Genomic DNA, 20,522 nt, shown 5'->3' with positions numbered 1-20,522 from the left:
GTTTTGAGCCGTTAACGGACCGGGTCAGTTCGATACATTTTGGGTCGTTAACGGGTCGAGTCGAGATGTTTCGGATCGGGTCTAGACGTGTTTGGTCGATGCTAGGTCGTGTTGCATCGAGACGTTGTGATTTTCGGATAGTAAAATAAATGTTAATTTTTAGGAAACTTAACAAGCGAAAGCTTCTTTGTAGCGAAAGCTTCTTTGTGATAGATGACTTATGCGATTTTCGCATGATTTCTGATGCAGCTTGAATTGTGACCTAATAATCTTCATAGCGAACATAAAAGAAAACATTTCATTAAGATTGGCCACTGATATTTTCTGTCTCGCCACTCACTCATAAAAAATATATGAGTTTTAACTAAAATAATAAATCAAGCATTCAGCATAAGGGGACTCGAGGCGGGCACGTTATAGGGAAGTTCCACGCGTTTTCAACATGTTGCACACCGCCGCCGCCCCTTTATTAACGCGTGATATAATAAACGCGTGCTGCACATAACGCGTTGAACAATTGAAATTCGAACGTTTTTTTTTTTACCGTTGTAATTTTTTTTTGACCGTTTAATTGTTTAATTGATTAAACTTTTTATATAAATCCCAAACAAACTCAAAAACCTCTCAACAATTCACACTCACTACAAAAAATTCAAAAAACTCTCAACTATTTTCACACTCATTTTCACAAGAAATATGGAAGGTTCAAGCAAGAGAGGTGGTGGATCGAAAAAAAGAGGTGGCGGTTCGGGTACGAAGAAAATAAGGCCCAAGGTTCGAGCGAATCTTGGTGAGCCCGATCGATTTAGGTTGCAAGACGAACCCGACCAAGTCCCACCCTTTCAAACCCAACAATATCCACCCTTTCAAACCCAACAATATCCACCCTTTCAATCGCAAACGTACCATAACCAACCGTTCGTTCCACCGTTTCAACCTCACCAATTTCAATCGCAAACGTATCAAACCCAACCCAACACACTCGACCCTCTACTAGAAGACAACACCCTCATTCATCTTTTAGCCAACGCGTGGAATGGACCACGTGAACCACAACCAAGTCTTGACGAGGACGAGGAAGAGGAAGAGGAAGAAGAAGCGGAGGAAGAGGAAGAGGAAGAGGAAGAAGAACAAAATGTTGAGGTTCAAGAAATCGTTCCAATCGGCCGACAACCTTGGACGAGCGAGGAGGAGGTCTCGTTGACGAAGGCGTATTTGCACATCTCGGAGAGTAGGAAACACGGGAACGAGCAACGAAGGGATGCGTTTTGGAGACGGGTTATTAATCATTTTATGAAACTTCCCGGTGCAAGGGTCCGAAACATGGACAAAATGACGTCGAAGTGGACGGATTTGAACAAGAAAATTAGCAAGTTCAACGCTTGTTTCATTCAAAATGTATGTTTTTTTATTAACAAAAAAGTTAAAAAAAACAGTTTTTATAAAAAAAAACATTTTTATAAAAAAAACAGTTTATAAAAACAAAACAGTTTTATAAAAAAAACAGTTTATAAAAAAAACAGTTTTATAAAAAAAACAGTTTTTTATAAAAAAAACAGTTTTTAATAAAAAAAACAGTTTTTTATAAATAACAGTTTATAAAAACAGTTTTATAAAAAAAACAGTTTTATATAAAGAACAGTTTATAAAAACAGTTTATTAAAAAAAACAGTTTTTTATAAAAAAAACAGTTTTTTATAAAAAACAGTTTATAAAAAAAACAGTTTATAAAAAAACAACAGTTTTTTTTAAAAAAACAGTTTATACAAAAAAAACAGTTTTATAACATTTTATTTTTTTTGTAGAGCCGAAACCCACAAAGTGGAGCGAGCGAGGCGACGATCATGCAACAAGCCATCGAATTGTATTGCACAACGTACCATAAGAGAACTTTTCCACACGTGGCGGCATGGGAAGTTGCGAGACATCACCCGAAGTGGGTCCCCGTTGAGTTGGTTGACACGAGTGGTCCTACGGCTCCAAAAAATCGAGGCGGTTCAAAAAGAACAAAGACATCCGATTCGGGGAACTACACGACTTCCGCGTCGGATAACTTGCCCCAAATGAACTTAAACGACGAGCCTCTAGACGAACCCCTTGACGAGCCCGTTGAGGAAGATACACCCACAAGGCCACGACGCAGACGAGGTGGTGATTCGTCAAGCAAAGGGAAGGAGGCGGTGGCGGAGTCGATTTTTAGAATCGAAGAGGAGAAAATGACCCAATACAAGATGGCCGAACAAAGAAAAGAAACAATGATGACCCTAAAAGTTGAACGGGAGCAGGCGTACAAGGAACACTTGAAAACGATCGAAAGACAAAATGATTTAAAAATCTTGTGTGAAAAACACGCCCATCTCGACGAACCGTTCAAGTCAATTGTCATCGAACAAAAGCGCGCGATTTGCGCAAAGTGGGGTTGGGAGATGCCATCGGTTTAGTTGTTTTTTTTTATTTGGTTATGTAATTTTTTTTAAAGTTTAATGAAATTTATAATTTAGTGTTTTATTTTTATTTTCTAATTTTAAAATGAAAATTAAAAAAAAATGGGAGTGATAGAATCCATCACTAGTGATTCCACCCCTAGTCCATTTCTATCACTAGTGATAGAAATATGGTTGATGACATGTCATGCTTTGATTGGAGAGTGGGAGTGATAGAATCCATCACTAGTGATTCCACCCCTAGTCCCCTAAGACGTAGGTATATTTTGTGTAGAATGACAAGAATATGTAAGTTATAAGCGTTTGTTATATATTAAATGACAAAAACATTTACATATATAGTTAAAACGAAATAGAATTAAGCTAAGTCAATTATAACTTTTTTTTGACTGGCAAAAGACACTCTCTACTTTACACCTACTTTATTCTTAAAATCATCACACGTGCACTTGGCGTGATTTAATCTCACAGCCACTTAGTCGGAGAGCACACAACTTGATTAGATAGTCGAATCCAAATGTTAAAACTACTTGACTTGTAATGTCAATTATCACTTTGAGGTTATGTAATTTTACATGAGAGTATATGTATGTTTACATGATTATCCTTTTGAGTATATATCTAATGTACTTGAAATGAATCAAACTCAAAAGTATCAACTAAGCACAAACTTCATTGACGAAACTAACAAGGGCTCGGGGTCCGTTGACCCAATGACCTTAGCTAGGCATGCCTAGGTTGGAGGTATGGGGTGTGGTCTATCCCTTGATTTTTTTCAAAAGATATGTGATATAATCTCGAGTGATTCTTAAGAAATTTTGACAGCAAACCCCAAAATATTTGAAAACAACCCCATAAAACTTGGAAACCGACCCCATAATTTTTTCTGGTCATCCACTTACATAATAACAATTATATTATAGCCCCGTTAAAAAAATTATTGTGTATCCCTAATTTATGTTATTAACTAGTATTAAACCCCTGCGTTGCAGCGGTTGTTGTAAAACTGTGTCAAGTAGTACCAATGCTATACCACTGTCAGCGACCACCAACACCGGAAAAGCTCGTAAAAACAAATTAAATAAAAGCGAAAAAAGTAACGCCGAGCGAAAACCAGACATAAAATCTTTGAATCACTAAAGCACGTTGCAGAGAAATTAAACCGAAACGTAAAACATAGAAAAAAATAACTAAGTCAATCCAGGACCCGCGCGTTGGTCGAACTTGTTAAACGGAGAAAAATAGATGTGTTGCGACAGGCCAATCAAACGGGAAAAATATACAAAAAAAATGTTGAACCTCACACGCACGTTGCGGTGCATTAACTCAAAAAATTTAAAACGAAACAAAAACTTGATAAAGATAATAAGTATGGTGGACCAAAATTGAAAATAAAAAAGAGTTGGGATTTAATTGCAAAAGATGAAAACCTTTGGGTTAGAAATAAAAAAAAACAAAGGGTCTAAATTGCCAAATTGAAGTTATTTATTAATCTTAGATAAAGATAATAATAAAAAAAAAATGATATATATATATTAGTTATTAATATTAACTAGAATAAACCCCCGCCGCGTTACGGGCGGGGCTCGTTAGAAACATCTCCTAAAGCACGTCTACTTAACCTTGAAGCCTGGACTGTTTCTTACGTATATGTTACGTATATGTTGAGGACTACTCGACAAATTCACCAAGTATTTTGTTCACACTATTATGGTTGCTAACTTTCGACGGTACGAAGCACCCAGCATGAATCGTATCACACCCAGATGTAACTGCCACTCTCTACAATACAAACACTAAAGAAAATTGTCAAATAATCTGAATTTGCCAAACACTACAACCTTAAAAAGATGATAATTTGATTCTTATAAATAAATAAGGTATACACCGTATTAAGATTGTTTTTCGAATGCTTAACTTTATCCAAACTTTGATCAAACTATTTGTCAAATTTAAAATAACAGTCTAAAAGTAGTTTCTAATCAAAGGTCCGATACCATTTGCTGAACGAATTGAAGATTTAAAGCAGCTTTGCATATTCATCTCTTCACAATGTTGCATCCTTTGTGGTGACCTTACATATTCTTCAATTTTCTGCTTCAGTTGTGTGTCTGGAATCAGCATGTCTGGTGTAAGATGTTAACAAAAATCGTTAAGAAATCAAATGTAATAATCAATGATTAAATGTTGGGCGAATTGGATGCCCAACTGAGCCCAGAACCTTCAAATGTCACATCTATGATGTCATCTTGTTCGAGCTTACACAAAAAATATATATAATCGAAAGAATGCCATAGTTTGTGCTAAGGTTTGGTTCCATGTTATTTCATATACTCTATATCCCAGGGGCGGATTTAGCATTGTGGCAGGGTTGCCCGTGCTACCCCTCAACTTTATCTTCGAAGTATAATTTCTTTTTCGGTTTCATGTGTTTTATGTATGGGATACCCCAGTGTTGTAAAAATCGCGACTAGGCGACGATTAGTCGGCGATTAATCGCTAGTCGTCCAGTTACTGAGTAATTTTTCTTAAATCGGTCCATTAACCGACTAGGTCCGACTAGGCACGACTAGGTCCGACTAGGCCAGCCAAAAGTCGACGATTCCAGCAAAAAAACTGTATATTCCGGCCAAAACCTCTAAATTCCGGTCAGTTTCCAACCAAATCATTTGAATTCCAACAATTAATCATGTATACTTAAATAAATGAGTTGAGTAAGATTTAAAACCTAGCTACTTAAAATATTTACCTATAAAAATGTATATATTTATACATAAAACTGAAAATTACATATAAAAAACCCGATCCGATTAATCCTGATTAATCCCGAGTAATCCCGAGTAGTCGCTAGTCCCCACTTCACCGGCCGACTAGCGACTAGCGAGTTCTCCAACCTTGGGATACCCCTAAACAAATATTAGGATACCCCCTTAATGTTCTTGTTGAACTGGATGAAAAAAGAACAATGGTGGAGCTGAAATAAAAGAGGATAGTGAGGTGTAGCGATCTCTGATTTTTTTTATATTGGCAAGTCGATCGAGGTGGTGTGTACAGGAAAGTAAGTATGATGAAGATGAAGATGGTTTATAGTATTTAATATCTTTGAGAAGAGTACCCTTCTTTTAATACCTCATAATTTACTGAGAAAGCAACTTCTTTTAATAGATAATTAATATTTCTACAATTTTATCATATATTTTATACCTTTTACTTTTACATATAGTAATTTAGTTTTAAGTATTCTATTAATTAAGAGCCAAGTACTATTTTTCCTAAAATTTAAAATATTATATTTGGAGGTTTCATTTTATTTGATATGTATATGTGAATTTGATTTTGGATTTGTTTTATATAATTAAATTATTTAAATATTATTTATTCAAGTACTATTTTTCCTAAAATTTAAAATATTATATTTAAAGGTTTCATTTTATTTGATACGTATATTAGATATTAAGTTATTTCTTCGAAACATACCCACTTTCTTATCACTTGTACTTGAACTGGTTCTTCGTTGTCTCCTTTTGTTATTTTTGAAACCTTTTTACATGCTATTTTTATGTATATATAACCTTTTTCACATGACAACAACCCATTAGCCAACCCACCCAATATGTGATGATCTTACTTCTATTTGAAGCAATTAGTAATTTTCTTAAAGGCTTTGTCCTAGAATATTTTTTTCATTCAGATGCTGGAGTATAAAAGCAGACAAAATATCAACTATAATTTAATGGATGTTCTATCTTTTTAACCCAGATGCAAGATACCAATAGTTATTTTATATGCTTGTCGTTTGTCAGTTAAGGGATACATGAAGGCATACCGTATTGATTCAATTGTTTAATTATTAGTTCATGAAGTTTAGTCCCTTAGATAGGTGTCAAATATTGAAGATAACGAAGGCCCATATGCATTTAAAATACTTCCCAGGTATTTAACTTTGGGCATCATGAGATATTGTTGTACTCCATGGTTCCCCTAAGACAACAACTCAAATGCTAATTTTCAAATCAAATGCAACTCTTTCTACATTCTGTTGACCCACAAAATTAGAGCAAACCCATGATCAATAATCAGCATAACACCATTCAATGTGCAAAACAGTCATACAAAAAAGTCAACACAACCAGCAAGGTAAAGAGATCTCACAGTTCAAATGAACAGAGCAGCAGGAATGAGCAGATCAACCATCTTTTGCAAACGCCTAATCTCATGTAGCACCTGAGTCCCAGGCTTAAACCGATGTAGCTTCCTGTTTTCTCCACCTGTTGAACCTACATCCCAAAAACACTCCAACTTAAGCAAGATTCCTTTTGGTGTACATTCCATTGTCATATTTTGTACGTGCTGGGAGTTTAAATCCTAGAGTGCATATGTGTACATTCATCTTTTAAATCAAATAGAGTGACATGATTTTCAATATATGCATACAATCAACTTAAATAAAACTTCCTAGTTCATCTCTTAAGTGGGTACTAAAATCTTAACCACTTGCAGCTTCTGAAACTTCAAAACCAAGCATGAAGCTAGTAACCATCCATTCCATCACCTACAAAACCTCATTTGCAATAAACAATACAATCATCCACAACAACTTCACTAAACATAACATCACAACACAAATTTCAACAAAATATCCTCCATACAAACACAGAAACAGTATCACAACATCATAAACACACAAATATCAAAAGTTAACATACAAACAAACACACTTTTCAAGCTAATTTAAGTAATAAGTAAACACATGAGCAGTAATTACCGTGTAATTAAGGAAGCATGGTCTCCAAAAACCCTCATATCAGGGAAGAAGCATCTGAAACAAAATTTGGGGATTTAACACAATGAATGCAATGGCGATCGAACGGTAGTGAAAGGGAACATGGGTAATATTTATGAGTGTAGTCGTTGGAACCCCAGGCGCGGAAAAAAGGACCACTGAATCACACTACCGGCGTGGCATCTCGGTCGTTCGCCAGAGCTGAATGATCGGCCGAAGGCAATGGCCAACCCACCTTCATCATCAAACTTCTAAATCCCTATCTCTCTAACTCTGTCTTTATCTCTCGCTAGGGTTTTGAGTTGTGTGGGTAAAATGAAAACAAAACCAAGAAAAAGGGCGGTGCCTTGTAAGGCACAACGAAACGTGGCACCAATTGGCAAAAAGTTGCATAAATGATTTGTAAACTGCAACAGGCTTGGTACAAGATTACAAATCACATAACATCAAATAAGCTAAAGTTGCAACTCCTTACGCCCACAAATATTACAAATTGATAATATATAATATTAAAAGAAATTTATTAAATAATTATAAATAAAATTTATGAGGTTAAAGAAGAGAATACCATGTGACATTATTTAGAGTCTTTTTATTATAAGTTATATATGTATTTAAAGCTAAGCTTGATTAAAATGAAATATTTGAATACCAATAATCATGATTATCCGATTAGATCTTAAAAACATTGATTAACTAATTTAAATCAAACGCCGTTAAAAAAACAAATAATAATAATTTAAAGAGTAAACTGCCAAAATGGTCTCTGAGGTTCGGTCACTTTTGCCACTTGAGTTCAAAACTCAAACTTTTTGAATCTGAGTACCTGTGATTTCAATTTTGTTGTCATTTTCATCCAAAATCAAAATCTGGTCAGATATTTTAGTCAACATCTAGTTTTTGTCTTTTTCCTCTCTTTTAATAAAGAGTAAAATGTTTTTTTAACGTTTCATTATAACAAATTAAAAAAATCTGACCATTTTGCCCATTATTAAAAGGGAGGAAAAGGATTAAAAAAAATGTTAAATGCCATTTTAGTTCCTGTGGTTTGGGTCATTTTTCCAGTTTAGTCCAAAGGTTTCATTTTTAACCTATGGGTCCAAAAAGGTTTCACAGTTGCCATTTTAGTCCACTGGGTTAACTTCATCCATTTTTTTTGTTAACGAGAAGGCCAATTCGGTCATTTTGTATGTAATTCTGTTAACTAAAAGGGCAATTCATCCATATAAAATGACCGAAATTGGCCTTCTTGTTAACAGAAAAAATGGATGAAGTTAACCCAGTGGACTATAATGGCAACTGTGAAACATTTTTGGACCCACAGGTTAAAAATGAAACCTTTGGACTAAATTGGCAAAATGACCCAAACCACAGGGACTAAAATGGCATTTAACTCAAAAAAAAAAAACTGAATGTTATCTGAAAAATTTGACAAGATTTTGATTTTAGATAAAAATGACAATAAAATTAAAACAACAAGGACCCAGATTCAAAAAATTTGAATTTTTAACTAAAGTGAAAAAAATGAACAAAACTCATGGACCATTTTTGTTCTTTACTCTAATTTAAATCAAACCCCATTTTAAACCATTTCGACCCTTTTTATAGGGCTGCAAACGAACCAAACGTTCGGCGAACAGTTCGTGAACCGTTTGGCGGGAAGTTCGTTTGTGTTCGTTCGGTTATTAAATAAACGTACACGAACAAAAAATTTCGTTCGTTTAGTTAAATGAACAAACATGAACCGAAGTCGTGTTCGTTCGTTTATGTTCGTGAACGTTCGGTAATGTGTTCGTTTGTGTTCGATAGTTCATTAGTGTTTTTAGTTTTTATATTTATTTAAATACTTTAAAATTTCGACAAATTAAATATCTAATAAGTGTTAGTGTATTATATATTTTGTTCATGAGCGATCGTTTGTGTTCGTTTGTTTCCTTTTTTTGTTCATGAACATTAGTTTGTGCTCATTTGTGTTCATCAACGTTCGTTTTTGTTCGTTGCCTAAAATTAACAAACAAACACAAACGAACACGAACAAGTTTCTTTTCTTAACAAACGAACACGAACATAAAATCTCGTTCGATAAGTGTTCGTGAACGGTTCGCGAACACATATATTTCTTAACAAACGAACACGAACAAGGTCTTGTTCGTGTTCGTTCGGTTCGTTTGCAGCCCTACTTTTTAATTTTAAAAGTTTATTTTTTCTTCTTCAAATATTTCGAGACATTTTAAAATCTCCCGCCAAACACCCACCGAAAATTTCCCAAAAATTTTTTTCAGTTACCTCCATCATTTTCATTTCACTATTTCAGAATTTTTCAGTTCGTCCCTCTGTAATTTCAACCTCCAGCTCCGCCAGCCAGAAGGTAAATCGAATGTCTGATGATCAATTGTTAAACGAATCAATCTTGATATTGCACTGATTTGTTACTAGCTTAAATCGCTCTGTAATTTCAAGTTCTAATTTGATTTACATATTTAGCTACAAGATTACTTTGATTCGTTCATTATAAATCCCCCAAATTGCTGCTGTTCTAATACTATTTGTGTAAATTAGGGCTTGATATATCTTATCTATCCATTTTCTATATACGCTACTGTTTGACAATTTATATGATTTTGTGGTTTCACTATGTTAAGTTCATAGTTTTAAAGGGATTATACACATTTAAACGTTTGTATTGATTTACAAAACAAACAGTCTTGAATGATTCTGCTTTTCAGCTTAGCGATTAACCGCGTAAAAGTATAAAAAAGATTGGCCAGGATGAGTCACTGCGATACGCCTGCGAGTTTCGGGGAATCAGGTATGTGGTTTTTTTCACTTGATTAAGGTTCAAGTTTATGCTTTTACAAGGCAATCATGTATAGGGCTGTAAACGAACTGAACGTTCACCGAACAGTTCGTGAATCGTTCAGCGGGAAATTCGTTTATGTTCGTTCAATTAGCTTAACGAACGAACACGAACACAGGTCTTGCTCGTTCGACTGCGTTCGTGAACGTTCGGTAATATGTTCGTTTACATTCGTTCGTGTTCGTTTGATTATATTAAAAACAATAATAAATAATAAACCATTTATCTAAACATATTGAAAACTTGAAACTCTGTTTTTTTCTAAGTTAACTAAAATTTGGACATTCTAATACATTTTTAGGGATAATTATGTCTAAGTTAGTTAAACTTGATTTATCGTTTGGTAGTATAGTAGACTTTTTGTGTTTTGATTTATCATTTGATAGTTGTATTTAACTACTTATATCCAATGTTTAAGGATAACAATGTTTTTATTTTATTATTTTCAAGTTAAATGTTCGTTTGCGTTCGTTTTTATTTGCTTGTGTTCATTTGTGTTTGAGACCAGTGTTCACGAACTGTTCGTGAACAGTTCGTGAACATGTTAATTTCCTTAATGAACGAACACGAACATGGCCTTGTTCGTGTTCGTTCGGTTCGTTTACAGCCCTAATCATGTATGAAAAATATGTAACATTTATTGTTTTTTTTTTTTTTTTTTTTGCTTTATTAGAACCTCCTCACATCAAGAATTGGTTCTCGAGCTATGAATATGAATCTTTTGTGCTTGAAACCAATGATAATTTTGGATTTTCCGAGCATCAAGGAAGCGAAGATTTTGAAAATGAGTGTAGTACCGGAAACACAATAAAACAAACCGAAAATTCAAGGGAGTTGGTTACAAATGGGAAAAACGAAGGTGTGTTGATCAAATGTAACCAATCTGAGGAACATAACAAGTGCCAAAAACAGGTAGCATTCTTGATTTTTATATATTTTTAACTAGTTACAGATTTTTTTATCTTTTTTTTTTTTTTTTTGAAAATTATAGTTGATGTTACTTGTGTTCTTTTTTTGAAAAATTATTGATATTTATGAAAACTTTTCCTGATCTTTTCTAGGTTCTTGAATCTCAAGATTCGCCTTTGCTCACCCCCGGTATGCATAACTTCCTTCGAAACTTGAAAGTACAAAGTTTCGACTATATGGTTACGTTCCAAATAACGAAGATTTGATTTTTTGTGTGTTTTATTACTTCAAACAGAACCTCCTAGCATTGAGAATTGGTTCTCAAGCTATGCATACGAATCTCCGGTAATGGATACTATAGGTGATGATCATAAAGAGTGTATGGTTGATTGTAATGAAAAGGTACGCAAAACGATTTATTTATCGTCCTAAAATAACAATAAGCTTTTACGAGATGATCCCATATGTTAGTTAAAAGGCACATTAACATGCATGTATTTTGTCTTGTAGATGGAATTTAAAAAAGAAGAAAACTTGTGTGTTACTCCTGATGATTTGGTTTGCGAGCAAACCTCCAAATGCGATAACGTTTCAACAAAAGATGACAAAAACTCAACCGATTTACCTACCAACGCTGCAAATGTGAATTCATTTGAAAACAGAAGCGAAAAGCTTGAAGAACCCGGGGATGATTTTGTAAGCTGTTTAACGAAAGATGACAAAAAGTCAACCGATTTACCTAACAACGGCGCCCATGTAAAATCCTTTGAAACTGAAAGCAGAAAGTTTGAAGATTCTGGGAATGGTTTTGTATCAACCAAAAGCAAAAAAGAAAACTATGAAAAGTCAAAGCGGGTCAAAGGTGTGGGTCAAAAGAGATGTGTAGATTCACCTGTTAATAAGATGAAGAAAAGTGATGAAAGGGTGACGCTTGGAGATGTGACAAACATACTTGATGAGCATTCAAATGTGACTGGAAAATGGAAGTGTCCAAGGAAGAGGAAACCGGATGTTGGCCCGCCATTAAAGCAGCTTCGGCTTGGACAATGGTTTCATCATGTATAATAACTGTTTGTTTTAATGCGTGTTATGAGGTTATTGTAGTTGTTGGACAACGGTTTCGGTTAAATGACATTATGCATGATTTAAATGGAGTGATGATAATGTTGTTAGTTTCTTGTTTGTAAGTAAAAGGTTAAAATAAGATTATTGTTGCTACAAAATTAACTCGGACGGGCTTAGATCTTTGTGGTGTGAGAGGATGACAACTCCTCCTTTGAAACTGATAAAAACCGAATCAAACAGCTAAAAATCCAAAACTGACCGATCATTTTCCAGATAGAAATTGGGTTGGAACCGAAAAGATTTAGGAATAAACTAGGTTTGTGCACCTCTAACTCCGAGTACAGGGGATGATGTGGGCCACCCCCCTTAATTGGCTTATCTAGGGTGGGTTGATGCGTATTGGTCCACGCTAGAGGTGCCTATAATAACCGGTTTATTAACTAGAATCGGTTATTAATTGAAACCGGAACTGGCTAATAACCGTTCAACTAGTAACTGGTTTGAAGTTATTTTTAACCGCCGGTTTTTAACTAGTTAATATTTTTTTGGAGCGTGATTGGTTATTAACAGGAATTACCGATTAATCGAAAAAAAGGAAGAAAAAACTGGTCAAACTAGTAAAAAGTAATAACCGGTTAAAGTATAAAAAATTAATAAATAACCGACATTTAGATTAACCGAATTGATTAAGAAAAATAACCATTTTGTGCACCTCTAGTCCCACACCCGAAATACATAGCTTAAGAGTTTAGACACAAGATCAAATGGGCAAATGGCTTAAAAAGTGAAACACAAAAGTTTATTAGTAATGGCTTGAAAAATGAAATTTTGGTATGTAAGTTGATCAAGGAGTAGTACTTATTATTATTATTTTTTTTGTGTTTACTAAATCACATTAAATTTCAGGGTTTTTTCATTTTTTCAACAAAACTTTGGTCCTTTATAATTTTATCACGAAAGTTAAATGAGTTTAGCTTTTTTTTAATTAAGGTTTAAGGTAACTGATATTATTGAAATAAGTACCAATATTCACTTTTATGGTTTTCAACGAACCGAGCCGTTAATGTCCAAACTCCCGCCTCGTAGCGTGTGCGAACACCTAGTTATAAATAAAAGGAGAACAAGGGTCAAACAAACAAGTGAAAACTCAAAGAAGAAACCTTTTTTTACCCGTTAGTTTACCTTACTCACATGAGAGTCTAAAGTCTGGAGAAATGATATGTTTTTAAATGAACTAGTATTACCCCCCTCCCCTCTCCAGTGTTGTCGTGAGGGAATAAAACTGTGAGAAATAGCACCAATGTCACACCACCGACAACGATCATCGACACTGAAGTTGCGGCGTGTTAATACGAATAAATTAGACTGAAACGTAAAACATAGAAAATTAGACCGAAACAACCACCCACACTGAAGTTGCGGCATGTTAATACGAATAAATTAGACCGAAACGTAAAACATAGAAAATAATAAGTCGATTTAGGATCCGCGCGTTTCGACGAACCTGTCAAACAGAAAAAAAAAAAAATAGACGACATAAAAACGTGAACCGCACATGCACGTTACATCGTATTAACACGCAAAATTTAGAACAAAACGTAAAAACGTTGAACCATATACACATGTTGCGTCATTGTTAACTCGCAAAACATAAAATGAAAAATTATCGAAATATGAAAATGAGGAGACCAAAGTTGAAAGTACTTGTGATATTAAATCCCAAAGTTGAAAGTACAAAAGATTTAGGTGGTGTTTGTTTTTTGGCCAGAAGCACTTCTGGCCACTTATGTCTGCGCCGCGCAGACGGCGCACAGGTTTGGAGTCCGCAGCTTGTTTGTTTTCTCGCAGACCTTTCATTAAAAAAGGTCTGCGAGACCTCTTCACCACACAGACATGATTCCATGTCTTCTTGGAACCTCTTCTTGGCAGACCTCTTCTTCCACCACCTCCACCACCACATCCCTGCCACCACCTCCACCACCACCTCCGCCACCACATCCCTGCCCAAACCTCCACCACCACATCCCTGCCCAAAAACCCCAAATCGAACCAAAACCCCCAAATCAATATCGGTGAGAGAGATACCGTAGAGAGAGAGAATGAGAGAGATACCGTAGAGAGAGAGAGAGAAAGATATCGGTGGTGGTGGTGGTGCTACCCCAAATCGACCGGAATCACCGACTCGCCGGAGAATCGCTGCAGCGGCAATAATAAACGAGTAGGTTCAAATCTGTCTGGAACGGCTATTAGATCGGAGGTGTGACATGGCGGAGGAATCATGACTGGAGAGAGTGAGGTGCCGGAGGGAGAGAGGTCGGATAACGGAGCAGATGAGGTGGACGATGGTGGACTTTGGGGTCGATGACGGTGCGCGGACTTTGGGGTCGATGGTGGGGCTAGGGTTTAGGGTGGAGAAGAAGGTGGGGGACAGATTGTAGAGAGAGAGCAAAGAGAAGAGTTGAGGTGTGAAAAGTGGTTTTGTAGTAAAAAAAAAAAAACAAACCCTCTTCTCCTTGCAGACTGCAGACATTTGGTCCACCTCTTCTCCTGCAGATGTCTGCAGATGTGGTCCGCAGACTGCAGACCTTTTCCTACAGAAAAAACAAACAGCACCTTAGAGTGTGGAAATATGAGGCTAGAGGGTACGGTGACATCCCATCCTTGGAGGACCATCCGCTACGTAGGCGCCACGTCATAGTCCTCTCAAGGATGCTCCATCACCCAAAACTAGAAGGTATGGGAGGATGGTCATAGTCATAGTCCTCCCCACCATTTCTATATATATTTTTTTAATCTTCTATATTTTTTTTTAATCTTCTATTTTTTCAACATTTAAAAAATAAACTAACAAAATATTTTCATTAATATTAAAACCACATTACATAAATTTAAAACAAAACATAAACTTAAAAAAAAACAAACATAGACTTAAATAATATTATGCTTCTTCATGATGTCGTTTTGAAGTTTTTTCAACATCGAACGTTTCGGCTCGGGATACTGATCGACATCCATCGTTATCCTTTCTCATTCCTTGAGCCGAATTTCTTCATCCGAAATTCTGATTTTCTCATTCGACAATAGGACCTTCTCGCGTAACTTTTCTTCCACTACACGAGCTTTTTCTTCGACGGCCCGCTCCTTCGCCTTCGTCTTTTGGGCCGAGACTTCGTTGTACATTTTTAAGTTTTCCATAAACTCTTCCATCTTCGGGTCCAACTTTTCCTTTTCTTTCCCCTTGGCCCGCTTCTTCTTTGATTTGTCTCGGCCCGGTGGACGCTCCTCTTCATGTACGGCGTACTCCTATTCGTCAAAGTCGGCGTCATCATTTAAGTTTATGTGACACCTCGCGTCCGATCCACTGGCGCTAAAACTACCCGTTTCCGATGTTTTTTGGCGTTTCGCCATCTCCACCTCGTTAGGAATCGGCGACCATTTCGGTTCCTTTTTCATAATTTCCTACGCGCGAACGTGAGCAAAGTTGGTATTACCATTGTTCGACTTATACTTGTCCAAAGCTTGTTTGAAAACATCGTCGTCGCTCATGCCGCTACAACCTCCACATCGTCGTCGGGTTCGGATTGTTGAAAGGGTTGCGTCGGGATCGGTTGGGGTTGAACGGGTGGTGTCGGGTTCGGTGGGAAATTATAATCACCCCGCAACATCATTTGTTGAAGGGCTTGATTTTGAGAGAATTGAGCGAATTGGTTTGGCGAGTGTTGGAATGATGCAAACGCATTTGATGAATATTGCGAGAATTGGTTCGGTTCTACCGTCGGATAATATGCCGGAACCGAGAAAACATTAGGTTGGGTCGGGTTGTTGGGATTGTTCGGGTTCTTCGGATTGTTCGGGTTGTTGAAGGGTTCCATGATAGAGTATGAGGTTTATAAAAGTGGGAAGAAATTTTATAAAAAAAAAAGTGAGAGAGATGAAATTTTAGGGTTAGATTTGTGAATGGAGGTAAAAATGGAAAGGAAATATATATATATATTTGAATATATGACCGTTTGTTTTTTTTTGGAAAAAGGAAATTTATTATTATTATTTTTTTTAAAACGGTAACTTTTTGAACCGGGGCCCACAATTCGTTCCGTCGCCAACGTCCAAAAAGCGACGAAAGGAACGAGAACTGGGGGGCGGTATGGTGTAGCTGGCGTCGCCGGGTGGGAACGGGAGGGAGGACGGGACCATACCGCAAAGCCTGATGCCACTACCATGTTCCAGACTTCCAGTAACATTAACGGAAGAAAAAGAAAAAAACAAAAAAAATGAAAATATTTTGTGTCACAGTTTCATTAAAGGAAAATAAAGAGTAAACTGTAATTTTACACCCTGAGGTTAGGGGTCATTGGCATGTCTACCCCCCTAAGGAAATAATTGCAATTTTACCCCCCACTGTTTGACCTTATGTCGCACTTTTACCCCCCGGCGGCAAAATGGGTAACCAGTCAACATAATAACCTGACGGTCAAAGGGTATAAATGTCATTTTGCTCTTATGTCAAGCTTATTTGATACACCACCCCCTATAAGAATCATACCACCGCATAATTACCCCCCCAACCTTCCCACATCGACCTTACCTTCTTCTCCGGCGATTCGTGTCTCTCCGGCGACGGTGACGGCGACATCTCCTCTTCCGATCATTCTGCTCCTCGTCCGATCATTCTTCTCCTCGTCGGATCACAACAACCACAGCCGCTAGCTTCATTCTCAGTGGAAATGCCGGTCTTTTAGATAATCCGCTATATCATCCGCCACACCAAAGGTATAATCGGCCAATGTTAGTTAATCAGTGTCAGATTTAGTCATTATCATGTTATAAAACAGGGTTTAGGGTTTGATTTGGTTCACTGTTGGTTTTTCTACAGTTGACCTGACGATGAGCTTATCAAGCTCATCTTTGGTGCTCCACCTGGTGGTCTCCGTGTTTGGGAGGCATGTCCTCAACTTTCATCTACCACCGGAGAGTTGAGCGGATGGATGTTATTTAGCTTATGTGTAATATGTAGGTTAACTTAACTTAATCGAACCTTTTGTGTAATATGTAGGTTAACCTAACTTAACTTATTTAGCTTTTGATGACATTATGTTTGATAAAAATTAGGAGCACACTCATGTGCATTTGCAGGTTGTAGGCATAAGTTGGTCACAGTTTGGGCATAACACACACTGGTTGTAGGTTGGTCACAGTTTGGGCATAATCATGTGCTTAATCAGTATGCTTAATCATGTGCATTTGCAGGGTGTGCTTAATCAGTGTGAATGAAATAGCAGCACACTCATTATGTTTTGCAGCTTGTTTGATTGTATGCATTTGCAGCTTGTTTGATTGTATGCATTTGCAGCTTGTTTACACTCATTATGTTGACATTAGCAGCATACTCAACAGTGCCATAAGTTCACATTAGCAGTACACTTATGTGCTGCAAATTGTACCGGCCATAGAACACACCCTGGTTGATCATGTATACACTCATTATGTTGACCTGGTTGATGATGTATACACTTATGTGCTGCAAATTGTGCAGCACACTCAACAGTGGCTTAATCAGATTCTGGATGTATACACTTATGTACTGCAATTATGATTCTGGATGTATACACTCATTATGTTGACATTGCAGGTATGATTGTTTTGTTCCCACTGGTTGAACAGGTATTTGCTTGTTGGTTTGAACACCTTATAGAAATAACTGATTGCATATAAATGTAAAATTGTTAGAACAGGTTCAGAATTAGTAATTTACCAGTTTTGGAGTCATTGCTTGTTAGGTTTCAGATTTTTAACAGGTATGATTGTTACGTTTCAGATTACGTGTTCAAAGAACAGGTATTTGCTTGTTAGGTTTTAGATCAAAGAACAGGTATTTGATTTTGGCAGGAAGGGTTTTGTAAATTTCAGGGGGTAATGTTGTTTCTTAACACAAAGTACAGGGGGTAATAGAAAAGGACAAATTAGTAATTTACTAGTGGGGGGTAATTGTGCGACTTAACAGGAATGTTGGGGGGTAAAATGTAAGGGTAATATAGTCATTTCAACTTAGACTTAACAGTTCTGTTACCCATTTTGACGCCGGGGGTAAAAGTGCGACATAAGGTCAAACAGTGGAGGGTAAAATTGCAATTATTTTCTTAGGGGTAGACATGTCAATGACCTCTAACCTCAGGGTGTAAAATTGCAGTCTACTCGAAAATAAAACATGTTTCCCGAGTTTCATTTTCGTTGTACCTGAATACAAATCGTTACTGTCGATTGTTAAAATGGCCTTACCCGACGACTCGAAGACGAAATCGGAGGGAGGAACAACGAAGATCGACAAGAAGCGAAAACAGCGAGTTAGTTATGACGAGGACTCAATAAGCCCTAACCCCACATCTGAAGATAATAATATGGAATCGTTCCACAAGAACAGAGCTCGGCGACGGCGAGTTAGTTTTGCTGACAACAATTCTGGAACTTCGTTAAGCCCTAATCCTCAACGCAACAATGAAGCCAACATTGCTTCTGCAAACTCCAACCATGGTATAAACAAAAGTTTTTTTTTTTTTTTTGATGGTATGATGTTCATCGGGTTTCGGGTTGGGTTGTTCAGGTTTTTGTGTGGGAAAAACTGATCCGATCGATCCATTTAAAGTTGGGGTTTGGGTTTATTTGGGTTCGGGTTAGTTCGGGTCGGATTGTTTTCGGGTTTTGGATAAAAAATGAACAACCCTAATTCTTGCTTAGTTGGGAGATTTATGTTGGGCTTTAAACAAGCCAAGCCCGATCTTGTCTCGTTTAGAGTTAGACTACGAGAGTTCAAATTTGGTTTGTGGGTAGTTTTTCAAGTTCGAGCTCGACTCTTTATAATTTTACACTTCTTTAAAAAAATTTAGTTATATATAATGTTTATAGTTATAATTATTTTATAATTTTTGTCGTAGTTTTATATGTAATTGTTATTATCATCTATTTATTTATTTAATATATTAAATTTAAATTATATAATTAGCAAGTTCGTTAAGACTCGCACCGATTAGTGAAGCTTGGGCTTAGGCTCGTTTATCAGATGAGCTATGGTAGAGGCTCTTAAGCCTGGTCCGGTTCAAGCTTTTAACGAGCAGATCTCCAATAGCTCACGAGCTACTCGACTCGATTATAGTATACCTCTAGATTTAATCCTCTGATTTGTCCGATAGACTATATTCCTCTCTTAAAATAAGAATAAGAATTAACTACACTTGTAAAGAAAGAATCTGATTTGTCCGATAGACTATATCCAAATCAACAAAACGACAAAGAATCTCACGTGTAAACCCACCCTGCTCGGGCTATGTCCAAAAACAAACAAATTGAAGATGTGTAGAATCAGGCTCATAACTCATAAGCACACAAATATAATGGTATATTTATATTTTTTAAATATTAATTGTATACACAAAAATTGTGTTTACATGAAAATCTAAAGGTCTTGCTGCAATGCTTAATCCAAAAACTTATTATGGTTTATTTGTTGGCAGAAAAGGGTCTTCTCCAGACTCCAGTTTATTCAGACACCTGACTGGTCAGATGTGAATTTTACCGCAACACAAATTGGTCCGGAAGAAAGACCAAATCTGGAAAATACTGCTCATTTTAAAGGAAAAGTTGCCCCCAGATCATCGTCTCGATTCAAAGTTGGGGAGTCTGCCACAAAGCCCATTACAGGTATTAATACTGAAGGCACACACGTTGATGGGTCAAGCTATCCGCGAGATAAAAGACCTTCGCTTTCAGACTCCAAGGCCTCAAAGTCAAGTGATTTACCGGACCTGAATAAGAAACACCAGCCGCAACAGTCAAGTCCGAGTGTATTAAACGACCCAAAGTGGTGCAGGGACTTCTCTGAGCGTTTAGCGGATGTCGTGGACCCTGCTGACAAAAAATGTCACGAGGCAATGACCGCCGATGAGTTAGAGGACAGTTTGTTCATACATTTGAAAATTCATTTTGTATTACTCAGGAGATATACCGTAGGTTGATTGTTTCTGAAAATACTATTGAGCAACAGGAAAAATGTCTGAAATCCTACAAGGATAAACTATCTTCTGCAGATGCTCGTAACCGCGAGTTAGAGACATCGGTCCTCTCCCTTAAGAAAAAGTTAGCCTCTTATGAGAAAGAACATACGGAACTCAACGTGAAGCTTGACGTTTCTTCAGCGGAACTTAATAAGTGTACCCAAGATGTAACCGAGTTGAATACGAAAGTCGATAGTCAGCCAACTACTTTGCAAGCCTTGAACGAATACAAACTAAAATTATTGAAGTCTAAAAATACAATACAAACTACCAATACATAAAAAGATCAATGATGGAAATTTATCCAAGCAAGCCAGCGAGCAAAGTACCTTCGGTTATAATCGGCTCCAAAGGAGCCACGTCGGGTTGAATTACTTAGTGAGTTTTAACCGATCTAATTATGAGTGAGTTACGAGGCA

At 36.7% G+C, this 20,522-nt stretch overlaps 3 protein-coding genes and 1 long non-coding RNA gene across 4 annotated transcripts; 3 read left to right on the top strand and 1 right to left on the bottom strand.

Annotated features, from left to right (window-relative positions):
- Positions 1-1,332: 1,332 nt before the first annotated feature.
- Positions 1,333-2,441, top strand: LOC110887842. Its single transcript, XM_022135409.1, has 2 exons — positions 1,333-1,398; positions 1,806-2,441. Exons 1-2 carry the CDS (start codon positions 1,333-1,335, stop codon positions 2,439-2,441), a joined length of 702 nt encoding a protein of 233 aa, XP_021991101.1.
- Positions 2,442-4,281: 1,840 nt separating this feature from the next.
- Positions 4,282-7,693, bottom strand: LOC110889720. The gene is made up of 3 exons (XR_002563875.2): positions 7,210-7,693; positions 6,597-6,721; positions 4,282-4,570 (listed from the first exon to the last, which is right to left on the bottom strand). It is a non-coding gene; the product is annotated as an uncharacterized LOC110889720 (long non-coding RNA).
- Positions 7,694-9,471: 1,778 nt separating this feature from the next.
- On the top strand, positions 9,472-12,168 carry LOC110889719. Its single transcript, XM_022137280.2, has 6 exons — positions 9,472-9,595; positions 9,954-10,036; positions 10,758-10,996; positions 11,146-11,182; positions 11,289-11,395; positions 11,504-12,168. The coding sequence occupies exons 2-6, from the start codon at positions 9,997-9,999 to the stop codon at positions 12,056-12,058; spliced, it is 978 nt and encodes a 325-aa protein (XP_021992972.1). The 5' UTR covers positions 9,472-9,595; positions 9,954-9,996; the 3' UTR covers positions 12,059-12,168.
- Positions 12,169-18,186: 6,018 nt separating this feature from the next.
- LOC110891809 lies at positions 18,187-20,322 on the top strand. The gene is made up of 2 exons (XM_022139361.2): positions 18,187-18,586; positions 19,564-20,322. The coding sequence occupies exons 1-2, from the start codon at positions 18,551-18,553 to the stop codon at positions 20,062-20,064; spliced, it is 537 nt and encodes a 178-aa protein (XP_021995053.1). The 5' UTR covers positions 18,187-18,550; the 3' UTR covers positions 20,065-20,322.
- The last annotated feature ends 200 nt before the right edge of the window (positions 20,323-20,522 follow it).

Source organism: Helianthus annuus, chromosome 11 (genome assembly GCF_002127325.2).
Source record: "Helianthus annuus cultivar XRQ/B chromosome 11, HanXRQr2.0-SUNRISE, whole genome shotgun sequence".
Taxonomy (NCBI): Eukaryota; Viridiplantae; Streptophyta; class Magnoliopsida; order Asterales; family Asteraceae; genus Helianthus; species Helianthus annuus.
This window is presented reverse-complemented; position numbering and strand designations above follow the sequence as displayed.